Consider the following 26,217-nt stretch of genomic DNA (forward strand, 5'->3'; position numbering starts at 1 on the left):
GATGATGCGCCCAGCGGACTTCTAAGTACGTCAGCGCCGCCGGTCGTCTCGTTCTAATTACAGTGCCGACGAGGCACGGTCTTTCATGAAAACGGCGCCACTTCTTCGACGCCTCGTGGGTACACCCTCCTTCTGTTCTCGCTGTGCTCGCGTGCCGACTCTCAATTTGATTGCACACTTACTTATATGCAGCCTCGCGTAGAAGAAAATCTTGCTGTATTGGATTGTGCTTCCTGCGTGAAGCCCTGTTAATTTAACGAGAAGGAACAAGAACAAGAGAAAGTCCTTACCTAGTATAATGTCCTACGTAACTCGTTGCTTGACCATGCCTGGTCATAAACTAACCATCAGTGTAGAATAAGGCAGCGGATGAAGGCATCTTACCTCATCTCCTCTCACCGTGTGATCAAGGAAGCTTATACGAGCCTAAGTTAGTAACCAAAGGAAAGCAGAAGGTTAGCACACATACTGTATACTGTAGCGGCCCCTGATGTGGTCATTAGCCCCTCCTGCCTCCTGAACGATCCCAAACACCGTTGCTCTACCTTTCAGAGATCAAAGGGATTACCGAGCATCCCAACGTGAGCCGTGAATATTGCACGTCGAATTCGGGCCTATCGATCGTCAATCACCCCATTAATTCCGTCGTTCTGGCAAAACGACGTGAGCGAGAGCATCGCAATCAGGACGGTTGCGTACCATCGGGTACGCTACAGGTTTTGTGCGTATTGACAATGGCGCTGTCGACAGTGAGCCTGAGAAATTTTTGAGAAAAAGATAAATGCATCAAAATTTAGTGCACGCACCTCTAGCCTCATGTACCCGCTGAATCATTGAAGATTTCGTGCTCAAATGGGATAAATGTCATGAGCAAAGGAATGGTGGTTTCAACGATGAGGTTTACCTTGATTGGCTTCCCCATCTCAGTGCAGTCGTGTGCGTGCGCGTCGTTGGCATGACTGTTCAAGAGAAAACGGCTTTAAAATTGGGGCATAAGCCACGGAAAAGAGATAGAAGGACATTGGTCTCACCTTTGAGCTCAACGGAAAAATGCTGCACCCCCAAATCATGCTTATCAGCCTTCCTTATCGATGGTGCATAGACGCGCTATCTTAACAAATTGCAGGAGCGACAGGGAAAGGAGGGGCAGGGGGCATACACTTGATCATATGAGAGGGAGGTGTTGTTGGCGTATCGGAGAGGGAGAGATGTATTGTGACAATGCTGAGGAATGTCGAGAGGTGAGCGAGGCGAGAATAAATGACATATGTATTCCACGCACCTTGGCCACCGTGTTTCCATCCAAAAATTTACATCAAAACTTGAGATCCTCTACTGCAAAGCTCTGCAGTAAATCTTAGTGTAGTAAAATAACCATGCTTACCTTTACGAACTCGCTCTGCTCGACGCAACGGAAGCGCATACCCACGCTGTCGAGAGTGGGATTGTTGCTGATGGAGGGAAGTCTTCAGGCGAAGGAATAAAAAAGATCAAAAAAAAAAAGCAGCAGAAATTGAGCTCTCCATATTCGAGCTCGGCGAGAAGATGGTGGTCAAGCACAAAAATCGTTTATCGTCAAAACCTGCTCGGTCCCAAAACGAGTAGGTTTAGGGTCACGAGACCAGACGCGTCAAAGACGCGAGGCGGGAAACTTGCCGTATGAGGCGACGAGTGTAGCAATCTCGGCGGTATACACAGCGTGTAGCTGTCTCTGGCATACTATATCGGAAAACGAGAGAAGAGAAGGGAAAAATGAAGAGGGGATGGATGAAGGTTTGTGCTCAGAGGTTCAAAGGAGTCGGGTCGTTTCAAATGCTTACATGCCATAATTTTGAAAGAATAGTCCCTTGGCTTGAATGAAAGGTGGTGTATTCTCGGCCCTGTTGAAAGAAACCTAGTAGTGAAGCACGGTCAGCTATGAATACAGGGGTCTAAAGAAGGGTGTGCTGCCACGGACATTCTATTCTCACCTTCACTAGCATTACCTCCTACCCTTCTTCATCCAGAGACCATGCCTATACTAGTGTAACAGCGTCGCAGAGAACGGTGCTCAGTTAGCATCATCGTCGCAAGATGGGTGTTGATGGCCAACTTCGGATACAGCCGAGTCGTTCATTTCCTGCCCCCACCGCCACTGACGAGTCTTTCTTCCCGCCTATCAACGATCTCCAGGACTCATCGAGACGATTATAACCTCCTTTATTGGCGCTATGTAGGTGTTGTTTTTGCAGCTGTTTGAGGCGCTGCTTACCGCCCATTTTAGCCGACATTTCCATCCCCCAAAAGTTCCAAGTTCAAGACCACGATATCGAAAAATCTGCAAATCTCGCTGACAAGGGCTTTAGTGTTGTATTAATGCGGCTTGGTCTATGGGCGTAGAGAAAGGTATCAATGGTGTCCTGACACGAATTCAACATATGTTCCCTTAGTGAGCAGTATGTTTATCCTAACCTTCGTTCCGCAGCCACAATCTTCCATGCCTATGCATACGTCTGCCAACATCGCCTGGACTTACAACCGTATAACCGATCAGCGCCAGCCTACTAACAACGATGGAGTTGCCCATGAGCAGAAGGACCAAATTTTCCTTTGCGATGGCGTGTCGTGGTCTGCGAGCGGCGCGAAGGGCAGGATGTACTTGTCGTACTCGATGACGACGAGAAGCGAATTGTATCAGAGCGGGGAAGGGGTGGATGGATGGGAGGAGATCTGGAAGCATGCAAGAGAGCAAAAGAGAGCAAGTTCATTCGCTCCTCGCTGACATCCAGAGTGCTCACTTCCCCCGCAGATCTTGATCACCCTGATATGAACGATATATTTCCCTCGAAAGACAGTTTTGGGTGCACCATCGGATATTGCCGCTTTCTGCGTCCTTGTCTCGCTAAGGACGTTGACGTAGGCTTCTGTGCCCTCAAGAACCAGGTTTACTCTGAGACCATGTTTCGGCGTACGGGATGTGGGTGGCTGGAATAAATGATACGGGGAGACGGTGGAGGATGTGGCGGGGATGGATGGTAAGTCCCAAGATCACTCGACATCCCCGAGCATTCATTTCCTTCCTAGCCCGATCTCGTACCATTTCGGGCGGGATACCCCCCCAACCACGGCCCCACCTTCTCTCAAAATAAGCATTAATGCTCTTACACATGTTTCATCGGCCGATGATGAGGTTGCATCGCTCCGTGTGGTCCTCGAATGTTCCCATTGTATACATATTCTTCTATGTTTTTTTCACATCGCTAGTACAAGCGTTTAAGCGACGCACTAAGTACGCACCATCAAAATTCCTGAAACTTAACCGCACCTGTTCTTATCGGGCAGATGGCTCTGCGCGGTATCATTGTTGTATATTCCAAAGGAGAATTGAGTGGAAAACGGGAAAACAGGCTGTGCGTTATCGTCGTGGTTAGACTTCACGGGCCCCGGTCCGAACATACCGAAGCGCGCCTTGTCCTTTCCATGTCACCGTCATCCTCTCCTACTGTTCTGAGATTCAGGCATGGATGCGCGAGGGCCAGTAGATAAGAGTGTCTCGCATTCAAAGAAAACGGCATGATGCTCGACACATTTAGAGGTTGCTTTTGCGTATCGTTGGTCCAGTCGATGCAGCCGCTATATTCCAGCATGCATCATAATGAATAGTCAACAACGATTGTAGTCCTGGGACAGTCCGGTTAAGAGACCGGCTACAGAGACAGTCTCAGCCATTCAGCATGAAAGTGCCAGAGTGGCAGCTCCTCGAACGTGGAAGGACCCACGTAATCGAGAGAAGAGTGCGAATTGGGGGAATTTATCTTGCAGCAGCTCTCGTGGAGATGTTCTTGTGGACGCAGCGTAGAATATTGGAGCTGATAAATGTTCGAACTTTGAGATCTCACGTCTCCTCTGATCTTCATCTATCCAGTCAGCTAACAATAAACCATAGACTCGTAAAATCAACCTACAAAACATGATTCACCGCCTTCCCTTAGAACTCATCTAGGAATAGCGAGCGGTAGTTGATGGTACGTGCAGCATTAGCTGAAGAACTGGGAGCCATACTTCGTCCCGCACATGATAATGCGACGAAGGGGTCTGAAGGAAAGATAAGCTTTGATACTGCAGACGACTGGCTAAAAAATGCACCATTACTTAGCAGCTGTTCATGAACTGTTCTCATGAAGCCACGGCATGAGTGTCTCGCACTAGAATAGTGTCTGTCAATACGAATAGTAGGAGACCGTTTACACAACGCACCAAGAAGGCTCACGAATCCCTTTCTTAGATGTCCTCGACTGTTTCAACCATCGGCAATCTCATATCAGACACAGAAAATTCGTGCTGGACCTTCCCAGCTCATCCTCCTCTTTTAGACGGTATCGTCGCAGTGTGCTGCCAATTTCTTTTGCAACTAGGGTTCGTCCAGGTAGGCAAATAGGAAAGTAGTATGGATTGTCCAACGTAAACTAGTCTGCGAGGCATTGTTGGAGAAGAAGTAGGCTGTCATATTGCAAATATCGTCAACCTGAGCTTACAGGCAAACCTATTGGATACGCACTATTTTCTCTGTAACGGTGCTGCTCGCCCTGGGCTTGAGCCCTCTCCTTGCTCACGGATCAAGTACCGGCACAGTATAACAGCTGATAAGCCAGGCTTCGAAGTATATCCAGAATCGAGCACGAACGGATGCGTAAAAGCTAGTGGAAAGGAAAAGGCCATGTCAGCTGCGGCAATCGGTCCGGATACCGCTTCTGTTTGAACTTTGAACCACCATCACTTGCGCCGTCGATTTCAACCAACTCTGACCATCACCACCATCATCTGTTATGTAACGATACTTCAACCTCAACCTCAAGACGCTACCTTGATGTGTATTCCTTTCGTCAAAACTGTATGCAAGGTTATGGAGAGTATTGCTCCTCTCCGGCTGGCAGAGAAATGGGACAATGTAAGCCCTTTGACTCCGATTTGTTCTCGTGTTCATGTCGTTCAAGGTTGGATTATTACTTGGTAAGGCCCTTGGACGTGACGAACAAGTCTCTTATGACGTCTCCAGAGTCTCCCTCGCATAAACTAAAAGGCAGGAATTGCGTCTTACTCACTATCGAGTCCGTTTTCCCACTCTTGACCTATATCAAGTCTAATTTTCAACATTCTTCAGCCTTAACTAGCTTAATCCGTCAGTCGTCGACGGGTCCATCACGCTCAGCGCGCCAGTCGTCGTCTCGTACCATCCACCGATATTCAAGCCTCTCCAATCACTAACCCTCTGCAAACTTCGCTTCTCCAGTGCGCAGCAGAAGGGATCTCAATCTTCTCGCCACGTTCATCATTGGACTCTGTCTGGGGAGGCTTGAACGACTGGCTTGCCAAAGGGTTTGGTACCGGTAAAGTCAGCGCCTTTATGGGTGAGAAACTCGATGCGAGTGGGACGAGCGAGGGTGCGGAGAGTCGTTTGGTGATCCTGGATGAGCCGGTGTCGGTGAAAGAGCTTGTGGGTAGGGTGAAGCGGTATCTTGGGCTACCACAAGGTGAGAAATCCTTTTACTAATTGGTAATTGTTCTTGGTGGCTGATGTATTCTCTCAGTTCAAGTAGCATATCCTTCCGCCGCACTAAGCGTCATTCGGACGGGGTCGATGCTCGTTGGACGTGAAACAGACGTTTATTTCATTGGGGGGATGTCGCATGTTTGTATTTCTTTCATATTCTGGTTCCTGCCAGCGTACTGACATCTCGACGATAGTATCAAGTATGGAAGTAATAGCATCAGTCGCCGCTGGGAAGCATGCCATTTTGTGTAAGTGCTTGCGGTATGAACGATAAAGGCGCTGCTGAAATTCTTTTTATAGGCGGCCACACGAATAGGGAACGCGGTTATCTTTCTGTGCTGGCTGAGCAGCTTCGGAAGGAGATCCAAGCCGAGGACCTTGAAGTCTTTGTCAGCAAAGAGGATGCGCATCCGTGGACATTTGCATGATGTTGGATTTCGGGACGCCGAAAGAGGAGGTGCGTGCTCATGTCTATCCTATGTAAATACAACACTAACGGCATGCTCAGAGTCTACCGCAGTCTGCTCCACAATAACCTGGATTCAAGCTTCAGCGCTTTATGGTCTCTGACGTATAATAAAGCCGAATCACCAGCTTCCTAAGCTTCTGTGGCTTGTCCTCAACCTTTGCCAACGGTCGTGCATAGAGAGGATGGTCCATAGACGGTGTCTTATCAGAGATAACACAACACCTCGACAACACCTCATCTAACATACCTTGAGACGTGTTAATTTCCGGTCCGCTCCTACCATCAGCAAAGTTTATTTTCATCGATATCTTGTTCCCGACATTGTAAACGACTTCTGTCGAACTCTCTGAAAGCATTGTCGCGGAGGGCAAGATCGTCCTCACCTCTGCCGATTCTGGCTACGCGCATACCACGGCATTCAGCGACATGTTCATTCCCTCATGCTCATATGTCGACTACTATCTCTGTTTCATTTTCTTAGAAAAGGAAAAGCTCTTCCTATTCCGCATGGATGACTCCGAGGAATTTATCTCCAACGCCGAATACATATCCTCCCGCTGCCGTTGTATGACTGTACTTCTGTCACGAAAATTACCTAACCTCAGCGGGTCCTTCATGTTCCCTCATCTCTATCTCCGTCGGGTGTCATTCGTCTTCAAAAGCTCGCTGCAGGTGAAACCAATGACCAGAGTAGGTTAACTCCCAATGTCGACGAGCTGGAGATAATCTTTGTCTGCCACAACCAAGACCCGACGCATCATCTTCGACCTCGGCCTCCCACATTTCAACGGAGCGGTACTATCAAGATGTTGTAATTAATTTTATGTTACCCACCGTGCGCAAGCTCACCATCAAACGGGGCCAAGTCTGCTTGCCTATTTATCGATAAGCGGGGTTCGACATCGTGTATGTTCGGCCTTCGCCTTCAACCCCTGATTCAAGAAGAGGACACCCGGATCAAAGCCACTCGTTGTGGTCTCTAGGAATCGACCGGTTCCAGAAGTCGACGTCGAGAACCAGGAGGTGCGACAGGAAGTGTTCAGTCGGTGGTGGTGACGCATTTTGGACAGTTGGATTAAAAGTTAGATCTCCTGGGTTATGGATAACGACCGTGTTATATTCCCAATGTCTGTGATCACGAATCCCAAATCTACCACCACCACTGCGCGACTTCATTCCGTCACACAAGGCTACGGCGCGCTATGATGAAGGAGGGTTATCGAAAGGCTTTCGCGCTACGACTCCTCTTCACTTGTTGCCGACAGCATTTGCACTGCCCATGACTGGCGTGCTTCTGCATGGTGTCCGAATAATGTTATTGACAAAAATATCAGCCTACCTACTTCCGAGGCTGTGAAGGTGTACTCATGACAGAGCTTTGCCATGGCAGCAGAGCGCAGGACCGGTTTGTTACCACAGCAGCATTGTCCCTCGTGTTTGTTGTGTACATCCGGGGAGCTGTAGTACGGACCCCGTCATGCTTCTGTCGAGGAGCAACTTCGGGTAATAAAGGATCCATCCATCCATCCGCACAGAACACCCATTGCGTTCCTCCTGCACGTCTTCAGCCCGTCTTTGCATATCAGCTGTTCAATATCGCCAATGTCACATTGTTTTCCCGCCTACACTTATCATTGCATTGTCTTTTGAAGCCTCGAGATGACCACGTTTCTGACATGATTTTGATTAAAAACTTCCTCGTTACAACTGGCACTCATTGGCTCGCTCTGATGCGTTTTCTGCCGATGTTGCGAGTGGAAATAGGACCCCTCTTTATCATGAACCAACTTTTCCACTGTCCACCTGCGCATTCGTTAAAGATACACTTGATTCGTACGCGGCCACCGCCCACACCGGGGAAAGAGGCCTCGAAGTTGTGAGAGGAAAAGGAATCCGGTTGCATCATACTCTCTCGCCCACAAACCCTGTTCTACTGGTCATTCCTCGCTCAATCTCAGAACCTCAAGTAGTCACCGCGCGCTTCGCGAGGTACTTCTTTCTTGGAATAGCACACCTATCACGCACCGCCTCCGAATGTCTCAAAGTCGTTTTATATTCACATCCACCCCTCAACTCGTTTCTTTGAGAACAGCTCTAGGCTTGTCATACCATTTCAGAAGTCAGCGCAACCTAGTTTTAACTCGAAAGGGAAGCATTATTTTCTGCGAGGTAGGCCCGCCTGGCCTGTGCAAGTTCACGGAAGCATCAAACTCTACAGCACCTACGGCCTACTTACGACACTGTGATCCATCTATCCAGTCATGTGTAGTCATTGTGGCAGATGCTCTTCAATGAAGTTGACATCTGGTGACTACAAATTATATACTCATGACATGCAGCATGTCCATGTACTAGCCGGTGGGTGACCGGTGAGTATTCATCTATTTGTGCTTTCAATTCATTGCGCCACCACTGTTCGATTTCGGCTACAGCTTCACTGGGGGGTTATTATGAAACCGTCAAAGTTCGCTCAAACACGATGTGAATTTGTGAAATTTACATATATAGTGTATCTGACACCGGCAGGCCGCCAAAAGTAACAAAGGAAGACCGATACAACTACCTTCGAAAAAGGCATGTTACGTGTTCTGTGAATTGCCGATCGGAATCATTACAGCCATGGAAGCTTTTGGAAGCTTTTGCCGTTCAGCATCTTCTCACACCCCTGAGCACAGGTTTGTCATCAAACACGGTTTAATCCAAACTTCCATGGCTGAACAGCACCCCCGCACCCTCTACACAAAGGAGCTCATCCACAAAGGCCGTGGCTATCCGTTTTGGTATCCAGAGCCAGACTCCAGCGCATCAGCTGAGTTCAAGGAAAGAGGCATATATCCTGGGGATGTAGGGATTCTTAACAATGATGGGGGTTTCAACTTTCTCTTCAATATCTTCGGCGATGCTAATGGTCGAATTGATGAGCGACGAGTACCTCCTGGCTTTCAACCTCTCCCTGAACCGACCTCACGGGATGTACAAATTTCGCCAGCCCACGGAGATGTTCTTAAAAGTCAGCATGTATCCTGCAGAGAGGTTTCGGCAGGCGCTTCTGCTCAGGGTTTGCAGAGGTGTGTAGACAGTCATAATCTTGATTTTGTTGTCTAAATTCTTCTTGATTCTTGATAATAGCATTCAAGTGGATGCTGGTGTCTCCTTTGATGTTAGCATTATGGAGGCATCCGCAGCAATCCTGTTCCTTCCAAATTGTTCAACAAAGTATGAGGCTCTGAACAAAGCACCAATCAAAGATTACGCTCAATGACATGGAGTATCATGGTACAATTATGTCAATGGGACATTGGGTTGGCAGGCACCAAACGGCTCTTTGTATCTTGTCACCGGGTGTGATAAAACAACTACCTGGGGGAATGCAGCCGTTGGAAGGACAGACCACTCCATCATGTTTTCCCTCAAGTGTACTTTAGTGAGCACTGGTGGAGTAATGGTTAAGGTTGCAAACTTGTGGGTCGGTGATTCCGGGGTGGAAAAGAGCTTATTTCCAAATCCTATCGCCCATTATTCTTACCCGACAGATCATGAGAACCAATGTGTCTTCGCATGGGGTTTTATGATATCAATTTCAGAAAGCCTGTTCAATAAATCAAGGCGGAAGTCGGTTCCTTATCACCTCAGTGGCTCCTCCAAAGACAGGGTTCCTTCTTTTGACACTAAGAGTGCTCCTCTTCCATTGAGCAATGAAAAAACTGGATTTTGGGCTCGTACTTCCTCATTCTTTGGTTTTGGGAAAGTGCTGGAGGATCCAGACTCAGATCAGAGTGGGATGTTGGCAGAGAGTGTTGATGATAGGTCATTGGTTGCAAAAGTATCAAAATTTTCACCTGGAGAAAGTGAGGTGAGATTTATGTCAGTCATTCTCAGTACATACCAAAACTAATTCTACTATCAGCTCTTGAATCCTTCAGTGGCAGTGAATGAATATCTGCTGAATATGGTAAATTACCTGCAGACAACAATTTACATGCTGATACATTCCTCATAGGATCCCTCCTTGGAGATTGTAATCCTGCATGATGAAGAGTGGATGGAAGTAATGCACTAGTATGAGGATATACATTTCACAGAAGAGGAGCTTTGGCACCAAATCAGAGACCACCTAATTGATGCCCATATTTCCAAGCTATCTCAGCTGCACAGGTCCTTGCTGAACAACATTACTAAGGCCATTGGGTGGGTCTTCAACCACAGTCTTTCAGCCCAGATATTGAGTCAAGTCAATGGACCCAATTGTGAAGCAGATGTCTAACTTCCATGCTTCAAGTCCTTGATTAATCTAGTGAGCTGTTGTTCAGGTAGTGAGGACTAGATGTAATGGAATACCTGGTTCATCATGCTTACCTAACTTACTAGTCACTCCTTCATATACCTTTTTCTGAGCCATTTTTTACTCACTCCTTTCTATACTATGGCTCTCTGTCTAACTCATATGACACTCATTATATTCAGTTTTATTCCTTATTATCCTGGTTATCTTACATGTGATTCTCTAGCTTTAGTATAAGTACAGCCAGTGTTGTGTGTAGATACCCAGCTTCAATTTTCACACCAATCTATTGGCTGAAACTAAGCTTTACTTGAAAGTCTACTATCTCTCCTAATCTCATGTGACTTCAGATGTGTTACTCATCATGCCTCCATCACATATTTTGACAAGTTTGATTTTCTTTATGCTTCTTTCTTAATCTCTCTCTCTCTCTTTGTTGCCTACAGATTCCACCTGGTCTGATCAACCCAGCCTTCCTTGTTGATACTGATACTGTCATGAATTCATCTCTATTTTTCATCTTATCTTATCTCATCTTATCTTATCTTAGCAACTCGTCATTCGACTCTCGTCATCATTGCTCATACCTGATCCACACCATTCATGACCCCACACGCATGATCGCACTGCTCACATGCATGATCCGTTTGATGGCCCATAGACCCAATCATACTTCGATGGGCTCCACCCTTGATATTCCCTCATGCTTCATGGGATGACACAAGTCACACCCAGGATGGATAGGACACCACGTACGTTCCTCAGAAGACAAGCACTGCATGGGCACTAGTCTTCTGACTCACTGACATGCTTCTACCATATCAAGCACCATACGGACACTAGTCTTCTTACTTGCCTGAGCACTTCTCCTATACCAAGCACCATAAGGACAGAAGCCTTAATGTTCACAGGAGGACTTCTACCATACCAGTGCCATATGATACAGAAGACAGCGATGCATTAGGACAGTACATACTAGTAAATACCGCAATGTATTTAGTCAAGCCTTGCTGTGGTCTTACACCTCAGCTTCGGCTAAAGTTATACACTCCTAACTTTCCATGCAGAAACTCCCTGCTTCAAAGACTAAGGACTATCATCCCTAACCTAGTGTTTGCAATGCCCTCCATCACACTGAATCACCGAACGTGAGTGACAGTTTGGAGGTAAACATCAAGCAATCCAAGTTAGTGCATTACAATTAGCCGAAGCTTGCTTCACATACCCTCACCATCGAACCAACGGTTACACTGTTGATTCTATGTATTCCTGTTATGACTCTCCACAATAACAGTGGTCATACTGTTAATCATGACTAGTACTTTCATCGCTGTTCAACGACGGTGACTGTATGAACCCCAAAGACCGTGAAGCCTACACCTCTGTGGTCACCCTTGAATCCATGATCCTTTTATATGCTTATGAGCTAGAACGAACATGACAAAGAGCACCGACCCTCCCAAGTGAGCGAGTAACGGACTCTAATGAATCCTCCACCAGACACCTCACTTCCATCAGACTCCGCCCAAGCATGCCGCAGTCCTCAGTCGCAGAGCTTCGAACACCTATACCCGGCCTCAAAAAACCTCACCCCAGAGGACGACCGTGTCCCTTCACAGCAAGATGTGGAAGGGCAAAATGGCAGCAGGGGCGAAGAAGTTGGGTCTCCCCTTCGGGAAGAAAACCTCGGACAACACAGCATCCCTCCAAACGACGACGGTGACAGTTCCAGAGAGCAGCTACATGTACGAGAAGCCCGAAGGATCTACATTGATGTCACTAGAAGAAGAATCTTCACCAACAGAGGCCATGAAATACACCTCCTGGGTACAACACCAGGAGCAATTGAAGGAGAGTGGGTATGACCAAATGCCAGGTGCAATGTGGGAAGCAGCAGCGGCGGCCCAGATAGTTCAGACCCTGGGAGTGCCCAGTCAACAGATGGGCACAGCCAGCGGTCCTGGGGAGAGCCCGTCATGGCTAGAAGTGGCACGACAACAGAAGGCAAGTCAAGGGATATGACGAGGAATTCCCCAGAGCCAAGAATCCAAGGCCCTGGGTCTCCGACCCACTCCTCCAGCTGACTATCCTGGTACTCAGCAGATGGAACCCGATGAGTCTATGGGATCAACACTCCACGACACTATTCGTCGCCAATCCCTAGCTCAAATTGATACATTCCAGACCCTCCAATCCAACCTGACCCCAGAGAGCTCGCTGAGTGGGCAGAACTTTAACGTCATGCCCCAGCCAGAGAGATTATCACCATCGCAGACCTCAGAAGCCTTGCAGACACCGCGACTGCACAAATCTCACCAGTTGAGTCAACCTCCACCATTGGGGGAACCCTCGACACTATCACCAAGGAAGAAAACCCTATCCCACTCACACTCCCAAGACTCTCTGGGGCCCAAACCCCATATTACAACGACGACGACCCATGGGATGATCACTTCCATACCAAATCCCCACAGCCAGAGTGCAGAGTCTTCTTTGTGGACGATGGGCCTGAGGACGACACCATCATCTGGTGGTTCACTGGAGCACACTCCCTTGCTGGAACCACAGATGTCCCAAACCCTGTCAAGGAAGAGCTCAATCAGGCAAATCACAACGACTGGCCCCACTGCTGGTGCAGAATCTGCCAGCAACTACAGGACCTGGCCCGAGCCTGATATAACGAAGTTGGGCCTCACTCAGAGCTCAAACCCTTCCTTAACCCAGAACCCACCTTTTATGTTGAGCTGCCCTTCATATCCCAAAGGGAGCTCCAGTGGTGGGTCTACGATAGAGAAGACTTCGACCTCATTTTCGAAGAATATCGAAGATACTTTGCATATGTCTGGAACTGGAACCAGATATGGATCGATGGAAATCCCTACCTCCTATGGTACGAACCCATCTTCCATCCAACTGATCATACCGATCGATTGGACCCGTGGGTTAGAGCCAGGATACAAATCGACAGGCTCACCCATGCGGGAGAATATGCAAATGAACCCCCCTTCAATGAGGAAGGCGACAAGTTCGTTCAGGAGTCCAGTACCAGACCCTACTGCTGAAGAACTCTATAGGATGAACTGGGACCAGTTCTGGTGGCACATGCACGATAGCCTGCCCTATGAAACATACTGGTCCACCACCCCACAGGTGTTATGCACTAACTCTAATCTGAACCAAGGCTGATCTCTATCCTGTCACTCGTGTTCAGTGATTCAGTGTTAGAGAGGCGTTGGTAGATTGTGAGAAGTTAGGCATCACTTATTAGTGAAAGCAAGGAGCTTGTAAGAGTTAGGAGTATATAACTTTAGCCGAAGCTGGGGTTTGAAGCCACAGTATAGGCTAGCTTAAATACATGTTAGACTTGTACTAAGAATAGTATCTACAAGGGCACGTGCAGCTAGAAGTGCATCTTTCAACGAATGAGGAGTGAGGGCACTGAAAGAAGTACGCTCCCGATGAATGAGAGTAAAGAGCACATATCACCTGCATCTGTGCGGGACTCCGTCTGAATGGGCTGCATCCTGTAGACCGCCCTCGACTAGCAGTCGACTCCTGTCCAACTACTAAGAAGCATGATGCCATCAAGAGAAGCATGATGGTGCATGCAGGTCGTCGGTCATCCGGGATGCGGCAGCTGTGAACTGGGGTGATGGCAACCAGGTAAACGGGTAAGGAATGTGCCAGTGGAATATCATGGGTCTGAGAGATAAGATAGGTAGGTCTGAGGTTCCGAGTGATAAGGATAAGATAAGATAAGAAAAATAGGGGTAAAGTCATAATAATACCTCCCAACTAAGACTGTCATCCTGACAGTCCTTTAGACGTACTCACTCCCTGAGTCGAGGGAGTTAGTAGATTCCATATCCCATTTGTAGTCCTTGGCTTGCTCCCAAGCAAACATGCCCTATTCTTCTTGAAGGAAGCTGGGGTCGGTCTGAGTCGTTAGAGGAGACATGGGACACTCATCTTCGAAGACGTCTTCATCCATGTCCGATGAATAAAAGCCCTGTTCATCAAGGGATAATGGATCGGTATGATTCCTGTTTGAGACTGGAAAGAGTGTTGAGCTCTTGGTTGAAGAGCCAGGAGATGATATGGTTATACATCCCCCTTTGTTTTCCAAGTGTTGCAAATCGTGATCCCCTACGCGGTCTTCCTTGTTCTCGTATTGTTTGACGAGTTCTTCGGCATTGGCAGGATTGCTCCTCTTGACCCGGGTGGCTTCCTCCACTGGATATCCTTTCCACTTGACCAAATATTCAGTTATGGTTCTCCGGCTGTGTCCTCGACTGATGATGTGGTCATGGTCTTGAAGTAGCTCCTCTACTTCATATTCTTCTTCGCCTTCCATAAGCTCTGGCTCAGGTGGCGGAGGTTTTTCCTGGTTGGAAAACTCCGGGGGGACGTACGGAGTTAGGTATCGTTCATTGAACTTGTTGTGGATCTTCCACCCTGGCGGTAGCTTTAGCTCATACATGGAGGACCCCTTCTTGGAGATTACTTCAAAGGGGCCAACGCATTTATTGTCTAGTTTCTTTGTTGGCCAGGAAAGGTGAAGGTTGGTGGAATCCAACCAGACTTTGTTGCCTGGTTGGTACTCCTGCGCAGGACGAGTGTGTTTGTTGTAAGCCTTTCTCATAACTTCAGTGGCTTTATTCAGAGAGTCTTCTGCTTGTTTGCATACTCTCTGGAGGCTTTCGATGAAGTCAGTTACCGATGGTGTTTCCAACTGCCTCACCACAGTTGGGCGAATTTCCCCATCCCATCCAAAGACGATTTTGATGGGGGAAAAGCCCGTTGCAGAGTGTTGGCAGTTGTTGTGAGCGAATACTGCCCACTGCAGCCACTCACTCCAGTTGTCCTGTTTGTGGTTAATGAAGACTTGAAGGTATTTTTCAAGCTCTTGGTTAACACGTTCCGTTTGTCCATCCGTCTGAGGGTGATAAGCTGTTGACAGATTTCCTTGAATATTCATCATTGCATATAGTTCGGTGATGAATTTTGACATGAATTGTGGTCCCCGATCTGAGATGACTTTGGAGGGGGTGACCCCAAATTGACAGATGATCTCGTCGCGTAGGATTTTGGCCCATCCACTCGACGAGAGTTCCTTCGTGCATGGAATCAGCACGATGTATTTTGAGAATTGGTCTACCATGACTAGTACTGCATCATACCCCTTAGACTCTGGAAATCCAGTAATCATGTTGACCGAGATGTGTTCCCAGGGTCGAGATGGTATGGCGTTAGGATGTAGCAGAGCTGCCTTCTGCTGCATGTCAGTCTTTGTCCTCTGACATGCCTCGCATCCTCATACATAAGTTTCCATGTCTCTTCGCAGTTTAGGCCACTAGTAATCTCTTAAGATCAATTCCTTGGTCTTTTCGATACCTGGGTGTCCTGCAGAGACATGATCATGGTAGTGGGAGATAAGCTCTCCTCATAGCATGTGATCACGAGGGATGTAGATGCGTCCATCGTAGTGTAGGAGGTGGTCCTTTTCGATGACCCCCTTCTCATGATTGAGACTTGAAGCAATTCCTCGGTCCCATCATTGGTGATTGCTCGTAGCTCTCCGAATTTTGCCATGAACTTCTTCCTCCGTTGGCATTATCAGGGCACGGAAGAATTCTGGCTTCAGGAGGACAATATCGTCATTGTCCTTCTTGCCTTGATCATGGTTGGCCTTCCTATTGGATGCTCCTGGCTTGTGGTTGAGCGTGAAATGGTACCCTGCCAACTTGGTGACCCATCGTGCTTGTCAGCGGTTGAGTTTCTGAGGTTTGCGGAAGTATTGTAGATTTGAGTGATCCGTCCAGATTTCAAAATCTTAATGGGCACCCATAAGATAGTGTCGCCATTCTTCTAGGGCGATCATTATTGCTAGTAATTCCTTGTCGTAAATCTCATAATTCTGTTCCATCGTGGAAAGAGATTTCGAAAGGAATGCAATCGGGCACCATTTCCCTTCCTGTTCCTGTGACAGGATGGCACCAATGGCCCCTTCGCTAGAGTCCACCTCCATGCAGAACTTGTTGTAGTCATTTGGCATCGCCAAAACGACTCCCATTGCGAATTGACGTTTGAGTTCCTCAAATGCCTCTTGTTGTTCTTTCCCCCATGTCCAAGAGACCTTCCCTGTGAGTTTCATCATTGGTTTGACAATTGCACTATAGTGCCAGATGAACCGTCGATAGAAATTGGTGAATCCTAGGAATGATTGCAGTTCCTGTTTCCTGGAGGGTGCTGGCCAGTCCATGATACCAGCGATTTTTATTGGATCAATTTTAATGGATCCTTTGCTGATAATAACTCTGAGGTACTCAGTTTCGAGTACCTCGAATTCGTATTTTTCTGCCTTCAAGAACAATCTGTTCTTGCACAGAATCCTCAGGACTTCTCGTACAATTCTTTGGTGTTCCACCTTGTCCTTTGTGAAGATGAGGATGTCATCCAAATAGATGGTGACCTTTCCCTGCACAATGAGATCTTTAAAGATGTCATTCATCATCCACTGGAATGTGGCGGGTGAATTGGTCAATCCAAAGAACATAACCATGGGCTCATAGAGTCCTCGGTTAGTACGAAATGTGGCCTTGAACTCGTCTCCCCTCTTGATTCGGACATTGTTGTATCCCCAATGGACGTCTAGCTTAGTGAAATACCTCACATCCTTGAGCTTATCCATAAGGTCAGAAATAAGCGGTAAGGGATAGCGATTCTTGATGGTTATTTCATTAAGCTTGTGGTAGTCTTGTACTGGCTGCAGTTTTCCATCCTTTTTCTTGACAAAGAAGAAGGGGGACGCCATTGGGGAATTGGAGGGTCGAATTTGGCTGGTGGCCAGGTTTTCATCAAGGAATTTGTCCAATTCCTCCTGCTCCTTTGGGTTTAAGGGATATATCTTGCAGTCCAGACTGGCATTGGCATTAGGAATAAGCTCAATGGCATGGTCCCAAGGTTTGCGAGGGGGAAGCGCATCAAAGTTTTCTTTGGTGAAAACATCGATGAAGTCTCGGTAATGTTCAGGGACAATTTCCTTGAACGTTTTTACCTCCTTTCCCTCATGGGCCTTGGCTGCTAGGTCATTGGCTTTATATCCCACTGCTCATATGTGAAAGGCTTCTTCGAAGTCTATGATGAGGATTGTATCCCCATCTTCGACTTCGGTTCCCCACCGTTGTTCTGGGTCCTCGTCTGGGAGTCGGAATGGTACCTTGCGGCAGTCGCAGCATGCTAAGGTTACCGAACCCATATTCCAGTCGATGAGTGGGTTGTGTCTTTGTAGCCAGTCATGTCCTAGGAAGATGGGTGTGGTTCCTAGGTCAACGACTGCTAATTCAATATGTTCGCTGTGGTCTCCAATCTTAAGTCAGACTTCAGCAAATTCGGTGATGTCGCTGCCTTTGTTATGAGTACCATCCGCGTTATAGACTGGGGTGGGGTGAGCTGCTTTATGTGTGGTAATACCACAATCACAGGTCCACTGCCGGTCAATAGCGCTTCCAGTATGGCCACTGTCGATCAGGGCCTTCACGGAGTGATGGGCCATAGTATCAAAGGTCTCTAGTTGCAGAGTGATTGTGATATTTTGTCCCTTCACTCCTCAGACATATTGGGGTGGTTTTGTAAGCTGGTCCATGTGTTCCAGCTTTCAGTATTCATCCCGATAGGACTTCCCGACCACCTGTAGCTGCTACTTTGATGCATCAAACACTGTTAGTTGACAGTTAATTGTGATACATCAGGAGTGTCAGTTTACATCCAGCCCATATACAATAATTCCATCAGGATGACAAAGTGGCTTAGTAAGCTTCCCAATCTATGTCAATTATGGCATCATTAGAAAAGAAGGCAATTCAGGGAATTGAACCCAGGACCTCAAAAATAAATCCAATAATGTCACATGACCTTCTTGAGCAGGCACACTAACCACTACATCATACTGACATTATATATATATCTTTTCATCTCTATATATACCCTCCCTCCCTTAATATTTATGACCTCATATTGATGCCCTCCCTTTGCTCCGCTCTGGTGCGCTCTTTTGCCTTTTTAGGCTCCCCAAATCAGCCCATCAATTTTGTCTAGATCCAGTGGCAGTGCCGCATTTTTAATACCCAAAATAGGGGCTATCTTCCGGTCAAAATAGCTATTGGGCTATTCTCAGGCTACTGGCTGGGCCAGGGGATGGCACTATAATCTGTATAGACATAAACAACATAAAATAGAGCCCTCTAATGATGCATAGGAGCCCTGGATAGTGGGATAAAAGGGTAATATAATGAAAATCGCATAAATATTCGCTTTTGGGGGCTGCTGCATGCATTGGATCGGCTGGAGGACTTCACAAATCGATTCCCTGACCTTGAAAACACCCAAACGAGCCCTCCACAGTACTTTTGGCACACTTTATTCCTGGAGATAAACGAAAATATTCGCTTTTTAGGGTGCAGCATGCTCCAGATCGCTTTGAAAACATTACAAGTCGATTCCTATGCTATAAAAACCCTAGAATACATCCTCCTTCGTAATATAGGTCCAGTATAATACAGTATAAAAGGGGGTATTAGGGGGCATACATCGCTTATTTTGTTTTTCGCACTTCGGATGGCCTGGGGAGCATCACCAATGGATTCCCTGATATTAAAAACCCCAAAACGACTCCAGCCTTCATTTATAGGGTCTCAAAAACGACAGAAATAATGATATTACAGTTTAGGAGGAGCACATGTAATAAATCCTATTTCTGGGCTTCGGACCACTTCGGAGTTTTGTCTATTGTGTTTATTGACCTGAATAACACTCAAATGACCCCACAGGACAAAGGAAACCATCAGAAATACGTGATAAAAAGAGTAATAGGGGGATGGAGGAGACATACCTTATATTTCGCATTTCTAATAGTTAGGGAGGATATTCTTGTTATATAACAGACTATATATATTGTACAATGGTGTGTACGAAGCCCCATGGATATCCGAAATGTATTGAATGAGATATGAGCAGATCATTCTGTAAAACAGGAGGAGCACATCCCATATTTCGATGTTCTGCTCATTCTATGGCCTGGGGATCATCAGATTCGGATTCCTTGACCCAAAAAACAGTAGAAGCACCTATCATCCATGGTATTCAGATGTTCAAACTCCGAAGTACAAGATGTTCTCTCATTTGTCACTTATATTGTCCTGTAGCTACATATGGCTGTATGTGTTATCTGGGTAAAATGGCTCCTATGGATGATAAGTGCCTCTACTGTTTTTTGGGTCAAGGAATCCGAATCCGATGATCCCCAGGCCATAGAATGAGCAGAACATCGAAATATGGGATGTGCTCCTCCTGTTTTACAGAATGATCTGCTCATATCTCATTCAATACATTTCGGATATCCATGGGGCTTCGTACACACCATTGTACAATATATATAGTCTGTTATATAACAAGAATATCCTCCCTAACTATTAGAAATGCGAAATATAAGGTATGTCTCCTCCATCCCCCTATTACTCTTTTTATCACGTATTTCTGATGGTTTCCTTTGTCCTGTGGGGTCATTTGAGTGTTATTCAGGTCAATAAACACAATAGACAAAACTCCGAAGTGGTCCGAAGCCCAGAAATAGGATTTATTACATGTGCTCCTCCTAAACTGTAATATCATTATTTCTGTCGTTTTTGAGACCCTATAAATGAAGGCTGGAGTCGTTTTGGGGTTTTTAATATCAGGGAATCCATTGGTGATGCTCCCCAGGCCATCCGAAGTGCGAAAAACAAAATAAGCGATGTATGCCCCCTAATACCCCCTTTTATACTGTATTATACTGGACCTATATTACGAAGGAGGATGTATTCTAGGGTTTTTATAGCATAGGAATCGACTTGTAATGTTTTCAAAGCGATCTGGAGCATGCTGCACCCTAAAAAGCGAATATTTTCGTTTATCTCCAGGAATAAAGTGTGCCAAAAGTACTGTGGAGGGCTCGTTTGGGTGTTTTCAAGGTCAGGGAATCGATTTGTGAAGTCCTCCAGCCGATCCAATGCATGCAGCAGCCCCCAAAAGCGAATATTTATGCGATTTTCATTATATTACCCTTTTATCCCACTATCCAGGGCTCCTATGCATCATTAGAGGGCTCTATTTTATGTTGTTTATGTCTATACAGATTATAGTGCCATCCCCTGGCCCAGCCAGTAGCCTGAGAATAGCCCAATAGCTATTTTGACCGGAAGATAGCCCCTATTTTGGGTATTAAAAATGCGGCACTGCCACTGGATCTAGACAAAATTGATGGGCTGATTTGGGGAGCCTAAAAAGGCAAAAGAGCGCACCAGAGCGGAGCAAAGGGAGGGCATCAATATGAGGTCATAAATATTAAGGGAGGGAGGGTATATATAGAGATGAAAAGATATATATATAATGTCAGTATGATGTAGTGGTTAGTGTGCCTGCTCAAGAAGGTCATGTGACATTATTGGATTTATTTTTGAGGTCCTGGGTTCAATTCCCTGAATTGCCTTCTTTTCTAATGATGCCATAATTGACATAGATTGGGAAGCTTACTAAGCCACTTTGTCATCCTGATGGAATTATTGTATATGGGCTGGATGTAAACTGACACTCCTGATGTATCACAATTAACTGTCAACTAACACCTTTCAAACAGAAATCTAGCAGACCAGGCTGCCAAGGTTATTCCTTTTCTAGCCTGAGTTGATCTTGAAAGCTGATCTGTTTCTCGACTTAACAATTTTTCTTGACAGGTTCTTTCTACTCGTCGAGGCGACGAGGCATCTAGTTCATTTCATTCTTCAACTTCTTGGTTTTTATACTCCATACAGATGAGTTCCTGAGATTTGACTGTAATAGTCTTGTTTAGGTAGGGCTTAGCTTGGCATGTTGATGGCTGGTAGAATTGACTCTTCGAGACGTCGTTTCTAAGTCCGTTCTGTACTGCCGTGCTTTCATTCTTTATGTAGTATTTAGCTACCAGTGAGAAGCCTCCACTGTAGCTCTTTGTACTGCTTGTAGATTGCATAAACTGATGTAAAATTGCAAAATCTACAGGTAGCCTGATACCAGGTGTATCAACAGGGTTAATAGGGATTTGTTGAAGCGATTGTGAATTTTCCATCCGACTGGTAACTTGAGTTCATAGGTGGAGGCTCCTTTTTTGGATAAAATGGTAAAGGGTCCCACTTGATGGTCGCTCAACTTTTTTGCAGGTCGAGGGAGGTGTAGGTTCATGGTATCGAGCCACACCTTATCGCCAATGTTGTACTCGACAGCCAGGTTTTTACGCTTGTCGTATGCCCTTTTCATTGACTCGGCCATCTTTTCCAACGATATCCTTGCTTTCTCTTGCGTCTCCTGTATTCCTTCAACTAATTTGGCCACTGCTGGTACTGTTCCTGGAGGTAAAGTGCCCGTGAGGGTTTGTCCATCCCGTCTGAATATTACTTTATAAGGGGAGTATCCTGTCAATGAATGGGGGCAATTATTGTGGGTGAAGGCCGCTAAGGGTAACCATTCACTCCAATCGTCCTGTCTATAGTTAACAAACATCCTTAGGTATTTTTCTATTTCCTGATTGACCCATTCCATCTGTCCATCTGTTTGGGGGTGATAGGCGGTGGAGGGGTTCTCTTGAACTTGGAGGAGATGATAGAACTCTTGCATGAATTTGGAGATGAATATGGAGCCTCTGTCGGAGATAACTTTTTCCAGCATCACCCCATAGGGTACATAGACATAGTCTCTTAGGATTTTGGCAAAGCCGAGGGACATGAGCTCTTTGGTACAGGTGATGGGGATTATGGTCTTCAAAAAATGGTCTACAATGACTAGGATCAAGTCATATCCTTTCAAATTCGATAGCTTGGTGATCATGTCTACCGAGATATGGGTCCACAGTCAAGAGGGTATCTCATTGGGATGAAGGGGAGCCCTCTTGGGTCATCGATCCGCTTTGGTTCGCTGGCAGGTTTCACACCCCTTGATATAGGCTTTCACATCCCATCGCATTCGGGGCCACCAGTAATTTCGGAGGATCAACTCTTTGGTCTTCTCAACCCTAGGGTGCCCCGCCGTGGCATGATTGTGTTTGAGAGCGCTGATCTCTCCTTGCAGTTGTTGATCTACTGGGATATAAATTCGTCCTTCATAAATGAGTAGGTCTTGTTGGCGGATGATGCCCTTTTCATGATTGAGGGAGTCCAAAATTCCTCGATCCCACTTTCGGGGGTCGTGAGTGGCCAGCTTGATCTTCTCATGAAGGTCCTCCACCGTGGGCATGATGAGTGCCCTAAAGTGTTCAGCTTTGAGAACAATCACGTCCTTGTTGTCACCCTTTCCCTGATCATGATCTGCTCATCGGGAAAGGAGGTCTGCTTTGCGATTCTGTGCCCCCAGTTTGTGATGTAAAGTGAACTGGTATTTGGCTAACTCTGTGACCCACTGAGCCTGTCTTTGGTTGAGCTTTTGGGGTTTTCGAAAGTACTGAAGATTGGATTGGTCTGTCCAGATCTCAAAGTCTTCTCATGCGCCCATAAGATAGTGACGCCAGTCCTCCAAGGCCAACATGATGGCTAGGAGTTCCTTGTCATAAATCTCGTAGTTGCGTTCTGTGGTGGATAGAGCCTTAGAGAGAAAGGCCATGAGTCGCCACTTGTCCTCCTGCAACTGGGAAAGTACGGCCCTGATTGCTCCTTCACTGGAGTCTGCCTCCACTCGAAACCTCCCTTCATCCAGAGGAATGGCTAGTACTACGTCCTCCTTGAAGAGTTCTTTGAGCTTGTCAAAGGCTTCTTGCTGAGCTTTTCCCCAGCTCCATGAGGCCTTGCCTGTTAAGAGTGTCAACGGCTTGACATGCTTACTGTAATTGCGAATAAAGCATCAGTAAAAATTACAGAAGCCGAGGAAGGACTGCAGTTCTTGCTTTTTCCTGGGGATTGGCCACTCCAGTAGACCTGCTATCTTTACGGGGTCCATGCGAATTTTTCCCTTGCTAATGATCACTCACAAGTACTTGGTTTCCTCCACCTCAAATTCGCATTTCTCGGCTTTTAAAAAGAGCCCATTTTCTCATAGGATCTTTAGCACTTTGCGCACCACTCTCTGATGTTCGGCCTTGGTCTTTGATGTGATGAGAATATTGTCTAAGTAAACCGTAACCTCCCTGGCGGATATGAGATCTTTAAAGATGTCGTTCATCATCCATTGGAAGGTGGCGGGAGAATTTGTAAGGCTGAAGAACATAACCAAGGGTTTGTACAAACCCCGATTTGTTCAGAAGGCTGCCTTCCACTCATCTCCTTGTTTAATCCTGATGTTATTGTAGCCCCAGCATATGTCGAGTTTGGTGAAGTACTTAGCCCTCTTCAACTTGTCCATCAGCTCCCCTATTAGCAGTAGCAGGTATTGATTTTTAATGGTCATTTCGTTAAGTTTTTGATAATCCTGAACAGGGCGAAGCTTTCTGTCTTTTTTCTTGATGAAGAAGAAGGGGGACACCATCGGGGATTTCGACGCTCAAATTCTGCCACTTGATAGGTTCTTGTCTAAGAACTTGTCCAATTCTTCTTGTTCGAGAGGGTTTAATGGGTAGATTTTGCAATCTAAATTGGCATTTGTGTTTGGGATAAGTTCTATGGCATGGTCCCAAGGTTTTCGTGGTGGTAATTCGTCGAAGTTTTCTTTGCTGAATACATCTTGGAAGTCCCGATATTCCTCGGGGACGATTTCCTCAAAAGACTTGGTCATTTTTTTGGTATGAGCTTGAGCTGCCAGCTCATTGGCCTTAGTACCCATGGCCTGGATGTGGAAGGCTTCTTCGAAGTCCACCACCAAAATGGTATCTCCCTCTTCATATTCCTCTCCCCACGTCGCTGAAGGGTCTTCATCAGGTAAGGAGAACGGTATTTTTCAGCAGGTGCACCGGGCTAAGGTCATGGCTCCGGTGCTCCAGTCGATGAGAGGATTATGACATTGTAACCAGTCATGTCCTAGGAACAGAGGAGTGGTACCTAAATCAACCATGGCCAGGTCGATCCATTCCACATGATCTCTGATACATAATCGTACTTCAGCATATTCCATGATGTCACCTCCCTTGTTGTGTGTGCCATCTGCATTATAGACCGGCATGGGATGCACGGTCTTTTTGAGATTAATATTGTTCTTCTTTACCCATTGTTGGTCAATCGAACTACCCGTGGCCCCACTGTCCACTAATGCCTTCAGGGCATAAGTCTCTCTGGTGTCAAGAGTCTCTAATTGGATGTTAATGGATACACTGCACCCATTTCGTCCCTGAATAAACATGGGTGGTTTCTTTAAATCCTCCATCCATTCCCACTTCTCTCGTGCCTCTGCAGCCATTTCGGGTTGTTCCTTGAGGGTTCGGCACAATTCCTCGTTCACCTCTCCTCGTCATCTGGAGTGTATCCATCCATTTAGTATGGTGGAGGCGGCTGATTCATTGGTTGCTAGCCTTAATGCTTGTCGGGTCCAATGTACCCCGAAGGGTTCATAGTACATATCTATGATGGCTCGACGAGCCTCAGGGGCTAACTCAGGTTCAGCAGGGGTCATGGGAGATGTCCCCTTGGGTGGCGTAACGGGTATGTCAGATTTTAGGTGTTCCTCCTCATCCAGGACCTCCTCCAAGGTAACGTTAGAATACTTACTTGCTCTTTGTGGCAGCAGTTGGTCGCCGGGCAGAGAAGCGCCCTGATGCGGCAGTTGGGCACTGAATGTCGAAGGGGAGGAGGAGGACTCTCTGTCCTGTCTTTGACCCTGGCCAAGGGTACTTGCACCCAGCGTTGCAACCTCCTTATTGTTCTTGTCCTTGTTCTTGGGCCCTTGGGTACTCCTGGGAATCTGGGCAGGCCACACACATGCTGACTCACTCGAAGGCTCTGCACCATTGGCAGGTGCATTCTGCATTCCAAGGGCTACTAAGTGGGAGGGATCCTTCAAGGTCATGGCCTCAGCTGCTTTGCCACTGGCCATTGCCTATTCTTTCCCCTCGGGGCGGCTGGGCCCAGCCTGATCCTAGCAGGAGGGCCTCTCCCTTGCATCGGGAACTTTTCTTGTAGCACTAGTAGGGGGTTCCTCCTGGACGACCCCTCGGGGTTCAGTACTGGGCGCAGCGTGCACCTCACAGTGGTGGAAATCCCCTTCTACGCCATTGGGATTTTGCGATTCTTCTTTTTTAACTTCTTCGATAGTGAGTGTAGCAACAGAATGAATATATTGATCGTATGGAGTACCTACATATGTAGTATAAGTCTGACCAGCGACAGGGAAGCTCATACCGATAGAAATTAAGTCCTTAGCCAACATCGTCGAATCGCTTATTTCGATGCCGGCTCATCTTTTGACCCCTTCTCCTCCTTTACCTCCTCGATCTTCATATCCTTTCCTAGTGATTCCTCCTTTTTGGCTTCAGCGAGTAATTGACAGAGGCGTTGAGTGGGCAGGGGTCACTTGGGTGGACTCTGATGTGGGCCCCATGGTTGGTACTCGGGCCACAGGAGTTTCTTCCCTGGCGAAGACCCAGCTGGTGGCTGGATACCAGGCGATTGGAATTCCTTGGTCCATTGGCCAACTAGTTGCAGCCACTCTCGATCCAGAGGGGTCTGTTCCAGCTGCGTTGGCGGTAGTTGTGGCGGAGGCCCCAAGGCCGAGCTCTCCATCATCCTGTTCAAAGTCGTCTCTGCATCTGAGATCGTGGGTGTCTGCCTCTGCAGTGAGCCACTCGCTTCAGGTATAGGGGTCAGGTTCTTCTTCCCCACCCCTGTCGTTTTCAAGGAAGCTTTGGAGCCTCCTGCCTTCATCGTCGAAGAGCCAGAGAGGGCTCCCTTGGTTCGACTCCACAGACCCTTTTTCTTTGCTTCCTGACTCGTTTCGCTGGACGGCAGGCTGGTC

The 26,217-nt window shown here is 46.9% G+C and overlaps 6 protein-coding genes across 6 annotated transcripts; 4 read left to right on the plus strand and 2 right to left on the minus strand.

The window, feature by feature from the left end:
• Nucleotides 1-614: 614 nt before the first annotated feature.
• On the minus strand, nt 615-3,148 carry EV420DRAFT_1479951 (uncharacterized protein; the record flags this gene model as incomplete). Its single annotated transcript, XM_060469618.1, has 13 exons — nt 615-650; nt 700-755; nt 807-825; nt 905-959; nt 1,283-1,332; nt 1,385-1,466; nt 1,821-1,880; nt 1,986-2,020; nt 2,252-2,317; nt 2,452-2,505; nt 2,549-2,709; nt 2,778-2,964; nt 3,077-3,148. The coding sequence occupies 13 exons, from the start codon at nt 3,146-3,148 to the stop codon at nt 615-617; spliced, it is 933 nt and encodes a 310-aa protein (XP_060330495.1).
• A 1,698-nt stretch (nt 3,149-4,846) lies between these two features.
• Nucleotides 4,847-5,958, plus strand: EV420DRAFT_1643084 (NGG1 interacting factor 3-like protein; the record flags this gene model as incomplete). Its single annotated transcript, XM_060477452.1, has 7 exons — nt 4,847-4,927; nt 4,974-4,989; nt 5,036-5,087; nt 5,164-5,510; nt 5,568-5,672; nt 5,725-5,778; nt 5,831-5,958. The coding sequence occupies 7 exons, from the start codon at nt 4,847-4,849 to the stop codon at nt 5,956-5,958; spliced, it is 783 nt and encodes a 260-aa protein (XP_060330496.1).
• A 1,313-nt stretch (nt 5,959-7,271) lies between these two features.
• EV420DRAFT_385452 (uncharacterized protein) lies at nt 7,272-8,339 on the plus strand. The gene is made up of 2 exons (XM_060481932.1): nt 7,272-8,168; nt 8,218-8,339. Exon 1 carries the CDS (start codon nt 7,367-7,369, stop codon nt 7,877-7,879), a length of 513 nt encoding a protein of 170 aa, XP_060330497.1. The 5' UTR covers nt 7,272-7,366; the 3' UTR covers nt 7,880-8,168; nt 8,218-8,339.
• A 369-nt stretch (nt 8,340-8,708) lies between these two features.
• On the plus strand, nt 8,709-9,261 carry EV420DRAFT_1643085 (uncharacterized protein; the record flags this gene model as incomplete). The annotated part of the gene is made up of 2 exons (XM_060477453.1): nt 8,709-9,067; nt 9,129-9,261. The coding sequence occupies 2 exons, from the start codon at nt 8,709-8,711 to the stop codon at nt 9,259-9,261; spliced, it is 492 nt and encodes a 163-aa protein (XP_060330498.1).
• A 2,643-nt stretch (nt 9,262-11,904) lies between these two features.
• Nucleotides 11,905-13,343, plus strand: EV420DRAFT_1479954 (uncharacterized protein; the record flags this gene model as incomplete). Its single annotated transcript, XM_060469619.1, has 4 exons — nt 11,905-12,289; nt 12,362-12,502; nt 12,532-12,913; nt 13,046-13,343. The coding sequence occupies 4 exons, from the start codon at nt 11,905-11,907 to the stop codon at nt 13,341-13,343; spliced, it is 1,206 nt and encodes a 401-aa protein (XP_060330499.1).
• Nucleotides 13,344-25,772: 12,429 nt separating this feature from the next.
• EV420DRAFT_1643092 (uncharacterized protein) lies at nt 25,773-26,126 on the minus strand (the record flags this gene model as incomplete). Its single annotated transcript, XM_060477454.1, has 1 exon — nt 25,773-26,126. One exon carries the CDS (start codon nt 26,124-26,126, stop codon nt 25,773-25,775), a length of 354 nt encoding a protein of 117 aa, XP_060330500.1.
• Nucleotides 26,127-26,217: the final 91 nt, after the last annotated feature.

Source organism: Desarmillaria tabescens (genome assembly GCF_030435595.1).
Source record: "Desarmillaria tabescens strain CCBAS 213 chromosome Unknown EV420scaffold_18, whole genome shotgun sequence".
Taxonomy (NCBI): domain Eukaryota; kingdom Fungi; phylum Basidiomycota; class Agaricomycetes; order Agaricales; family Physalacriaceae; genus Desarmillaria; species Desarmillaria tabescens.

What these genes read in the sequence shown, in the direction of transcription:
- EV420DRAFT_385452 (XM_060481932.1), top strand. Translation starts at nt 7,367, where the DNA reads ATGACAGAGCTTTGCCATGGCAGCAGAGCGCAGGACCGGTTTGTTACC.